Here is a 10,752-nt window from a genome sequence, read left to right on the forward strand (position 1 = left end):
ATAATCCACACTGCAGACATACAGAGACTCCAGGAGTGCCTTTGCACCCTATATACCAGGAAATGCCTTGATATTTTTCAGAAAAGATGAACGTTTTTCAGACAATCGCTTAGGCATAAATTAAGCTTTATATTCCCCATAACATTGCAAATCTTTTCTTTTTTTCATTCAGATCCACCTAATATGATGCTCCTGTAGGAAGCTGAGCTGGGCGGCCGGTTCTGTGCCTCATCCAGGCACGCAAACATTTTTATATAGAAGCACTTTCATAGTTCTGGAAACTCTACATGAACCTGAGCCCTTCTCTCCTCATGGCAGTGGCATTCAGTGGGCGCACAGTCTCCCTCTGCTCACCGTCCAGATATCGGTGTATATACACCGGCTGCTGCTGTCAGTCAGTGTTGTCAGACGGGGGGCTGTGGGCAGAGGACACGACATTACAGGGACACAGCAGCACCGCCCCGCTAGTTTCTGTGGGATCGGAATCATATCCTGGTGTCACTGACACCCTGTAATGAAATTCCACACAATCCAAACCACTTCAATGGGAAACTTAACACATGTGTGATGGCATGTGTAGTGTAACACGGGGTTTCCGTGTTTCCTGTCTGGTGTGACCTTGCGGCCATTTAACATGCCATTGGTGAACGTTCCAGGGTCTATTAGCACATTTGTGTGTCAGAGAGGATTAATAATATTGAAGATGTGAGCTCTAAAGCAAATGTAAATCATATCAGTAATGTGCTAATGTAATGATAAGTTGTTCAGCCTTTTAGTATCTAGAGAATAGCATGTGATCCTGCCACAAAGGTCACTTTGTGGGGTGACAGCAGGAACTTTTTTTAAGCTGGGTGGGAAGAAACTGTAGGCGGGTGGCAGCCCCTGTATTGTGACCCAACTCTTCAGTAACCACAGGTGGTTACTGAAAAGTGCAGGGTGGTGCGCCCAGCTAAAAGAGGCCAGGGAGGACACAGCTGTCTCTAGAATGGTCACCCATTCACATCGCTCGTCACCCATTCACATCCGTGGTCACCCATTCACATTTACTAAACCCCAGTGGGTTTAGTACATTGGTCAATGGTTTCCCTTGCTCTGTGGCTTCCTGTCCCAATTTCATCCCCTTTGGTGTCGCATGGAACGAAAGTGAAGGAAAATCTTCCTAATAGAGTGGCAGATAAAAGCCAGAAATTTTAACATTTCCTAAATTCAAAACTTTTTGTTGAGTTGAATCATACAACACATTTGAAGTGTAATTATGCCAAATTGTAATATATTGCAGCTTCCAAGTCTGATGTGGTGGCTTTTCTAGGGTCCCCTATAATTAAATGTATTTCTCCTCCCTTTCCAGTGATTGTTCTTCCTTGACTTTATTCGGATTTTACTTCCTGTGTTGTCACCCGTCTCACGTCTGCTGTTTTCTCTTCCAGCTGTTCAAGCGAAGGAATGTTGCGAATGCAGAAGAAGCCCCTGAAGATGAGGGGATGGCTGATGGAAACTTCCACGAATCTCAGATCAATAATATGGAGATGGCTTCGGTAAGCAAAACGCTGTTCCTGATTATATGAAAAGATTTAAGGCCACCTTTGCCTTTACTGGATAGAACTCATGTAGAGGTATCTGGAGGCTCTACAGCAGATTGAGCTGGGCAGATTGGTAGTAAATGAATATTGTGCCACACATAAAGAGAACCTGTTCTTTTGCTTTTTATGGGTAGTCATAGTGAGCAGTCTTTCGGGTCTTCGGGGAACTCCGGCTATAATTACTATATACACAGCTCACATTATATTAGTGCAGTGGTTAGTGGGAAGAATTCCTCCTAGATTGCTGGCCATTGAGAAGAATGTCACCCTTACAGATAGCCAAAAAGGTCATTGGGGTCACTTAAAACTGACCTGAGAGGTGCAAACTGCTCATTGCTCAGGGAACCCCCAGCAATCTCCGGAGGAATCCTGGAATAGAGAGAATACATTCCGTTACAGCAGTAGTAACTGGCAGCCATAGGAAAAAAAGGAATTTGTCATAATGGCTCTTACTTGGCACAGCTTGCATGTTGTGGGTGCCCAGTGAGGTTCCAGTACCAGGTCATTGTACATGATGCCCTATATAAATAAATAAATCACACTGGGCCCAGCTTCCTAGAAATAAATCACCATATAGGAACTGTTCAGGAAAAGAAAAACTTGGTCTCTACCCTCAGTGCTCAACCCAGAATTTTTTTTTTAGCTTGGTGGGAAGAAGCTGTAGGCGAGCGGTGGCCCCTCTATTGTGATCCAACTGTTCTGTAACCACCCAAAAAACAGCTTTATGGTTACTGAAAAGTGCCGGGTGGTGTGCCCAGCTAAAAGGGGCTGAGGAGAACACTGGAAGGTCCTCTTTGCTTCCCCAATACCTCCCAAAAGAAGGCACTCCGCTTAGAGACATAATTGGGCCTTACAGCTAGGGCTGAGAGCTGCAAATACTGCTAAAAAATATTTTACAGCCCATTGCTGTGGATTTTCAGAGGATTTCTAGCTTCCAGCTCTGGTTGAAAAGCATGAGGTTACTCAGCACTCATAGATTAAGCTGGGGAAGATGTGGTAACTTTTCGTGTTCAGTGGCTTTCTCAAGCTGCTTGTGTTCGTGTAGCAGGGTGCTGACAGAAAAAAGGACCTAATGTAAAGGAAGTTAAGAAGCCAGTAATATTTTAGAGGGTAATCACTCATTTGTTGGCAGATTCCTTGGAAGTGATAATAGCCAGTGACATTTTTTTACTTTGCAGGCTTTGTAAAGCTTTTATTAGGAATGAAGAGCATTGTTTTTGTTACACTTTTTTGTTTCTTTGCAGAGCGGGGTCATCACAGCCGACATGATAGAAATGATCTTCTCAAATAACCCAGAGCATCAACTGACTGCCACACAGAAATTCCGAAAACTCCTATCAAAAGGTAACTACATCCGCATGGGTCATGTCATGATAATAAGAGGTCACATTTAGAGTTCAGAGAGGGGGGAGATGAGTGCACGCTTCTTGGTGACTCTTCCATACAATAAAGGGAAATCGATCTGCAGCCCCCAATAAAGAATTCTGTCTGTAAAGATCAAGAGAAATTTTGTTCTACATTTGGGCCTGTTAGATCTATTCTTGTGGCTGCCATCAATTAATTGGCCTCTGCAGACGCATTGTTTTGTAGGTAAAAGGAAATGATTTATTTGTGACAATAATGCTTTGAATCGTAGGCTATGTACACACGTCAGATGATTATCGCACGAGGTGAATGGCTGTGTACGTCTCGGGTGAAAATCTGGCAGGTGGCAACGTTTTTTATAATATATATATTTTTAATATTGGTATTATACAGTATTTATATAGCGCCAAAATTTTAGGCAGCGCTCTACAAAGTCCGTGGTCATGTCACTAACTGTCCCTCAGGGGTTCACAGTCTAATGTCCCTACCATAGTCATATGTCATTACTCATTAGTACAGTCAATTTTAGGGGGAAGCCAATTAACTTAACTGCATGTTTTTGGAATGTGGGAGGAAACCTGAGTACCCAGAGGAAACCTACGCAAACACGGAGACAACTTTCAAACTCTGTGCAGATAGTGTCCTGACCAGATTCAAACCTGGGACCCAGGGCTGCAAAGGCCTGAGTGCTAACCACTGAGCCACTGTGCTGCCCCAAAACACTGGCACAATCTGCCTTGTACTTCTGCACCGTTGGCAAAGTAAGAAGGAAGTGTTTACTCCGTGTCTCAAGCAGTACAAAGTCCTGTTGTCACTAACAAAAGGAGGGGCACACACATGATAATAAAGGTCTGACTGCTGTTATCCTGAGGATTTTCTGCTAATAATAAGATCATTGAAGGGAATCTGTCACATTCATTAAGGAGAGGTAATATGAAAAATTGACTTAAGGTCTTCCAGCCTCCTGTACAGCTGTTGTTTAAATCTTGCATTCTGACCTACAGATTCCTTTCCTTTGGTGTGCAGTGGTCTCTGATTTTTTTTGCCATTTCCTCCTGTTAGCTAAAAGTTCATTTTAAACAGGAGAAGTAATTGGCTACTTAGTGCAGGATTGATGTGTAATAATAATAATAATCCTGTTCTACCCTAACCTGCATTCATTCATTGTGAATACACTTTGCATTCTCAGTGTTGGAGGGGGAATGTAAGAGGCGGAAGTGGCATGGTTGCAAATTTACCCTGCACACTAGGATGCTGTGACACCTGGTCTGGGAACAGGGACTTGGCTAAAATCCCTTTTTGTAGTTATTTTTTTGTAATTAAATATTCATAATTATTTTTGTCTGCCACCTGCACTGATTTTTTTGTACAAATTTCTGTTGCGTTCCTAGTAATCAGTTTATAGAGAGGATTTTCCTGAATCTTCTTCCCCCTCTAATTGGTTTAAGAAGTCTGCACAGATTTGGCAGGGATTGAAGGTAGTTGATTTCTGAATCCCCTGCAAGGTGCTTGACGTTGGTGAGAGTTTCATATTTGGTGTGCGGGGTTCCCTATTACAAGAATGGATGATTTAATTGCAGTCAATACAGAACCACCTTCTGCAAGTTTGAATGAAAGGAGGTGGAATGGAACGCTTTGTATGATACTCAAAGAAGTAAAAAAAGATCATAAATAAAAATTGCTAAAATTTTTCACTTACTGGAGCTGTGCTTTCCTTGTTATAGCTGCATTAATATCCCCCTCCTGTGATATTTCCCCAAACTCCTAGATTGTAAGCTCTTCGGGGCAGGGTCCTCTCCTCCTCCTGTGTCACTGTCTTTCATTTGCTACCCTACCCCTATTTAACGTACAGCCATGCGTAATATGTTGGCGCTATATAAATCCTCTATAATAATATTATTAATTAATAACCAGCAACAAAGCTGCACAGACATCTATAGCAGGTTGTGTGCTGGTCCAGCTGTCTCTGCATGTTGCACAGTCATGCGACCGTATCTGTCAGATGTCTGCACCTCTCTCTATAAATTGGACAGCCTCGGCTTCCAGGCCTAGACAGGAGAGAGAGCGCATTACAATACTGCAAACCTAAAAAGCCTGAGAGCGCCTGGGTCATGTGATTCAGATTAATGATGTCACTGCATTGTCTCTGCTCTGCCGTCTCCAAGCCGATTATGCTGAGCTAAACTTAGCTGGAGTTCTCTATGTTCTGGTATGAGAAGTCATTCATCAATGTCCTGCTATATAACCTTTATTTAAGTGTAACTAAGCTCAACATTTTTACTTTACATAAAAGGGTATAAAACATCCCTTCTAAATAAAGTAAAAATGTTAGGGCAACACTAAAAAGACAGAAGATGGTGCGCCTAGCACTTCCTCAACGCCAGGACGAACATGTATTTCAGGACGACGCGGGACTGGATCGTGGGAGGACCAGCGCCATTCGAAGGATCTGCAGGATTAAAGGTAAGTGTTTTAGGTGTCTAAATAATCCACTCAGTTATGGTAATTGCAACTTTATATAGTTTCAATGTCATATATACATTGTGGCTTTTTTTTGGAGGGGAGGGGCTAGGCCATCTTTTTCAATAAATTGTAAATTTTCTTTTTTGCGTATTTTCTTTGTAAACTATAGCAAAATGAGCAGTCTTCAATATCAAGGAAAAATTGTTCTGATAATTTTTCTTCAGCCGCATTGTTTTAACTGTTTACACTTTCTTTTGTTCTGCAGTTTGAAGCAGCATGGGTACTAACGAACATTGCCTCAGGGAATTCCCTGCAGACCCGTATAGTGATCCAGGCTGGGGCTGTCCCCATCTTCATAGAACTTCTCAGCTCAGAGTTTGAGGATGTACAGGAGCAGGTACTGCATCACCACCCCTCATTCCATCTGCTTGTATTATCATTCTGATCACCCTCACACATTGATCTAATCACAGCAACACTTCCCTGTCCTACTACCTACATCTGTACAACACCACCACACCTGGGCATTGTATGATTAACCTAAAACTTACAGCAATACAAACCTTGTCCTTATACCTGGGACTGTACTGCATCACCACATCCTGGCAGTGTGTGATAACCTGACACGTTCACAAATATACAGCGATACAACCCTGTCCTTATACCGGGGGCTGTACCACAACTAGGTAGTGTGTGATAGCCTGACATATTCACAAATATACAGTAATACAACCCTGTACCACACCACCACATCCCGGCAGTGTATGATAGCCTGATACATTCACCAATATACAGCAATACTAATGTTTTCCTTATACCTGGGACTGTACCACACCACCACACCCTACAGTGTATGATAGCCTGATACATTCATCTCATCAGCAACAATTCCTTGTCCTTTCTCATCATCTTTATGACTCGAATTTGATTATCCTGACACATTCACTACTGTCCTACAACCTGCACATGTACCACAACACCACACCTGACAGCATTACAGCATTTGTTTGTGGCTTTTCCACTAAGGTCTAATTATGCCCTAAGATAATAATTTTATGGAGCCATTCTAACATTTATGAGACAAGCTTTTCTCGTAATGTTTTCTCCATGATAAATCAGTTCCAGACGTGCAAGTTTTTCACATAGATCTGTAATTCCACTCCTATTAATATATATATAGTGTCCAATGCTACCACTGTCCTGGACTTTACCCAGACTTGGATTGTTCTTCACCGATTTGGCAGCCAGTAATGATGTGTTGCTCTCTTGATCTCTTTAATAAACGTATTCATCTCTATGTATTATCTCCCACAGGCGGTATGGGCTCTGGGAAACATAGCAGGAGACAGTACAGTGTGCAGAGACTACGTTCTGGACTGCAATATCCTGCCGCCTCTCCTCCAGTAAGTACGCTGCTCTGTAATGTACTAATATGTTGTCTGCGAAGTCCTCCCTCTCCAGAGACACAGCACTTGACATGATGAAGTATCTGATTTATATAAAAAGAGGTCTTTATAAAAAGAGGTGAGGAAGATTTCCTTCCAAGAGAACCTGGCAACTAACTCATTCAGGGCCCAAGGTCTCTTTGCAAATCAGCCCTAATGACCATTATATTTGGTTCTTCATTGCTTCTTTTTCCTCCATAATGGCTCATGCTGCATAGGTGTTCAAACTAGGACATACGTGACCAACTTTTCATAAAAAGTACGTATATGATATGTACATTTTTTGTGAAGTAAACATATCATCATTATTATCCATTATCTGTTTTCATCCTAGTGGAGTATTCACTAACCTATTGAGAACGATACACTTCTATGAATATGTTATTTTCAGCTATATTGTAAAAACAATATAGACCCTTAGGCCCTATGTTAGTAAATGCTATTATGTACTATATGCACATTATAATTATGAATTCTCTTTTAAAACCATCTAGAATTGTCTCGTGCATACCCTGGAAAGGCGAAACGCGTCAGCTTACTAGACGTTGCACCAACATTAAGTTAGATATTTACAATACTTAAAAAGAATAGGAGATACACAAAACTCGCTTTTTTTTAATGACTATTATGGTTGGTTCTTCAGTGCTTCTCCTTCCTCCAATATGGCTGTTGCTGCAAGGGTCAGCCTGTGTGACTGGTAACCATGTGCAGGCCTAGCCATTGCCTAAAAAATGCATCATTAGAAGTCACATGTTTTCATTATGGGGAATTATATGTTATTTGTAGAACAAACATTTCAGTGTCAGTAGTAAAGTTTGCAACATATGTGGTATCCTGTGCGTAAAAGTCATTTCACAAATACTTATACAAAGGATTATTGTGTAAGTGTATAATTCATACCATTAAAAGGATTGCACTCCAAGGTAAAACATCAAACATGCCAAACAATTGTTTTTTATTCAAACACTGCTGTATGCACCTGGTATTCATACAGATCATGGTTCAAGTTGTTGTGTTATAATGGGGATCTGAATTTTGGTCTCTGCTTCCCTCACCAGTACCAAATATGTGCAGCAAAGTTCAGAATAAAAATATGCTTTGTAACTTTGTTGTTGCTTTGGGTGTGGTGGGGTCTTTTTGATGATGTGAATTAGATCAGTGGTCGCCAACCTTTTTGGTTCCGCAGATCACTACAATCACCGGCTCCTAACCGTGCATTGTGGGGAGCTGGGTGTCAGTCAAAGGGGGAGAAACATTCCCCATAGTGACATCATCGTGACATAGCCCCTTCCACTATCCCATCATAGATCTAAGCCTGCGATGGGAGAGTGGGCGGGTTATGTCCGGAGCCCTTCCACTTTCCTGCGCCTGGGACTTGTACGGGGATGTGTTCTGCGGCTCTGGCTGGTGCGTCCCCCCTAGCGGGGTCCTACTTCTGACCCCGCTCGGGCGTGCCCCGGCCAGACCTGTGGACCCCCAAAATTTTCTTGCAGACCACCGGTTGGCGAACGCTGAATTAGATGAATGAGGGATTAAATGTATTCTTGGATCTGTAGTGTTGACCAGATCGACTATAAATGAATAAACTTGTAAAGACCATATAGGACAATATACCTTAGATTTATGTGTAAAATTACAAGTATAATATATCCACATGGATATAAATCTTTTTTTTTTTTTCTTTTTGTCTATATGGCAGTATATTAAATGTAGGTGTTCTCAGTTGGGGGGGGGGGGGAGGGGGGGTTTATTATTAGTTTTGCATTAAGGATTGCAGGCGGCGCCACAAGATCTGTTCACTATATGCTGACTTTGCTTTAAAATCTAAGAATAGAACAATTTCAGTGGTGATTTATATCTTTATGCCTACTTTTTAACCCTTGTCTTGTGTCTACCTCTTTTGCAGGTTGCTTTCTAAACAGAACCGTCTCACTATGACCCGGAATGCTGTTTGGGCTTTGTCTAACCTGTGTCGGGGGAAGAATCCGCCACCTGATTTTGCCAAGGTGAATGATTTGTACAAGCTAAATATTAATATTGTAATAATACATAAGTAAGGCTATGTTCACACGTCTCACATCAGGGCAGTTTCTTCCAATGCCAATTATTGAACGTGTATACGTAGCCTTAGTGACTCTTATGAGAGATCACAGACTGAAGACTCTTCAGAACCACTTATGGCTAAAGCATAGCTGCTCCTCCATTGACATACTAATGACCCACTCACTCATAACCTCATCACACACACGGCCCAAAGACTTTTCTAGAGCTGTCCCGACTCTCTGGAACGGTCTTCCTCATCCTATTCAACTTGCTCCTACTTTCTGCACATTTAATTGAGCCCCCAAAACCCAACACTTCACCCTCACCTACCGTCTTCTTCTGTCTCCTAAACCCTCACTACTCACCCACCACTCCATATCCCCCTCCTATTGTGTGATACCTCCCCCACCTCCTAAATTGTAAGCTCTTCTGGGCAGGGTCCCCTCCTCCTCCTGTTTACTGTTTGTATCTGTCTGTCATTTGCAACCCCTATTTATTGTACAGTGCTGCATAAAATGTTGGCGCTAAATAAATCCTGTTCGTTAATAATGCAAGCAATTGGAGATTAGCTGTGATTAAAATAACATTTTCACTGGATTACATTCCTGATGCACTATATGACCAAAAGTATGTAGCTAGCTAACTGTCACACCTACACCTTATGGCCACCCCTCGAAATGATTGTGTGTTTCCGGTGAAGGGTACTGGTAATACTGCAGCATTCATTTAAAGATATTGTAGACATTTGTACTCTTCCAGCCTTGTGGTCAGATTGCTGAATACTCTGTTGGGTTCTAGCATGACTGTGCCCACTGTGTACAAAGCCAGCTCCACAGAGACATCAGGCCTGATTTAATAAAGCTCTCCAAGGCTGCAGAAGAATACACTTTCATCAGTGAAGCTGCATCTTCCAGCAAACCTGGAATGGATCTGGTCCAGGATTCAAAACATTTGCTAGCAAATAGTAAATAACTTTGAAGAAATCACTTCCATGTTTGATGGATCACCCAGCTTCACTGATGAAAGTGTATTCCTTCCAGCCTGGGAAGCTTTAATAAATCAGGCCAGTTTGTGTCACCAGTTCTCATAGATCTAGGACCGGGGGCTATAGCTAGCATTGCTGTACTTGGATGGATATTGTCCTCCGAAGTCTGAAATATGTGCTGTATTTTACAGGTTTCTCCGTGTCTGAACGTCCTGTCTTGGCTGCTGTTCGTTAGTGACACTGATGTCCTGGCTGATGCCTGCTGGGCCTTGTCCTACCTGTCTGACGGACCCAACGATAAGATCCAAGCAGTCATCGATTCTGGAGTGTGCCGGAGACTGGTGGAGCTTTTAATGTAAGAAAACAACATTTTAAGGTGTACCTATACAAACCTTCATACGGTTTACATAAACTGCTGGAAGAACAATAGAGATTCATAAGTGTTTGTGCCCAAACCGTCTAATGTCCCTACCTTATTCCCCATTGACCTCAATCTCATTAATTTTGCAGACACCCACATGAATGGCCAATGGCAGGGGTAGCACCTTCATCATTCTAGAGCCGACCTGGCTGTGTACTTGGATAATATTAAAAGATTTTGACACTGACCATTACTTCCAGAACACCTGTGGGTGTTGGTGTTAATGAGATTGAGGTCATAGAAGGCTTGATTGACCTGGTACTCAGCCTCGCTGAAAGTAAACCAGTTCCTCTGACAATGAGGTGATGTATACGCTCATCAACCAGAAAAATCACTTTAGTCATTGTTTTGGCCATGCTAAGGTGGCTTTGGAGTTGGCATATTCTTTGTCATTTTAGCATTTCCTCAAGGGAAAGATGGTCATTCTGGCAACTAAACTAATAAAAGGAA

The 10,752-nt window shown here is 42.2% G+C and overlaps 1 protein-coding gene across 1 annotated transcript in view; it reads left to right on the forward strand.

The window, feature by feature from the left end:
- Positions 1-10,752, forward strand: part of KPNA1 (karyopherin subunit alpha 1) — a 29,201-nt gene that overhangs the window by 10,912 nt on the left and 7,537 nt on the right. Inside the window, exons 3-8 of the mRNA XM_072422742.1 lie at positions 1,428-1,535; positions 2,825-2,947; positions 5,674-5,805; positions 6,723-6,811; positions 8,760-8,859; positions 10,073-10,236. Coding sequence (XP_072278843.1) covers positions 1,428-1,535; positions 2,825-2,947; positions 5,674-5,805; positions 6,723-6,811; positions 8,760-8,859; positions 10,073-10,236 — 716 coding nt within the window. The remainder of the gene's footprint in view (positions 1-1,427; positions 1,536-2,824; positions 2,948-5,673; positions 5,806-6,722; positions 6,812-8,759; positions 8,860-10,072; positions 10,237-10,752) is intronic.

This window comes from Pyxicephalus adspersus, chromosome 1 (genome assembly GCF_032062135.1).
Source record: "Pyxicephalus adspersus chromosome 1, UCB_Pads_2.0, whole genome shotgun sequence".
NCBI classification, from domain to species: Eukaryota; Metazoa; Chordata; class Amphibia; order Anura; family Pyxicephalidae; genus Pyxicephalus; species Pyxicephalus adspersus.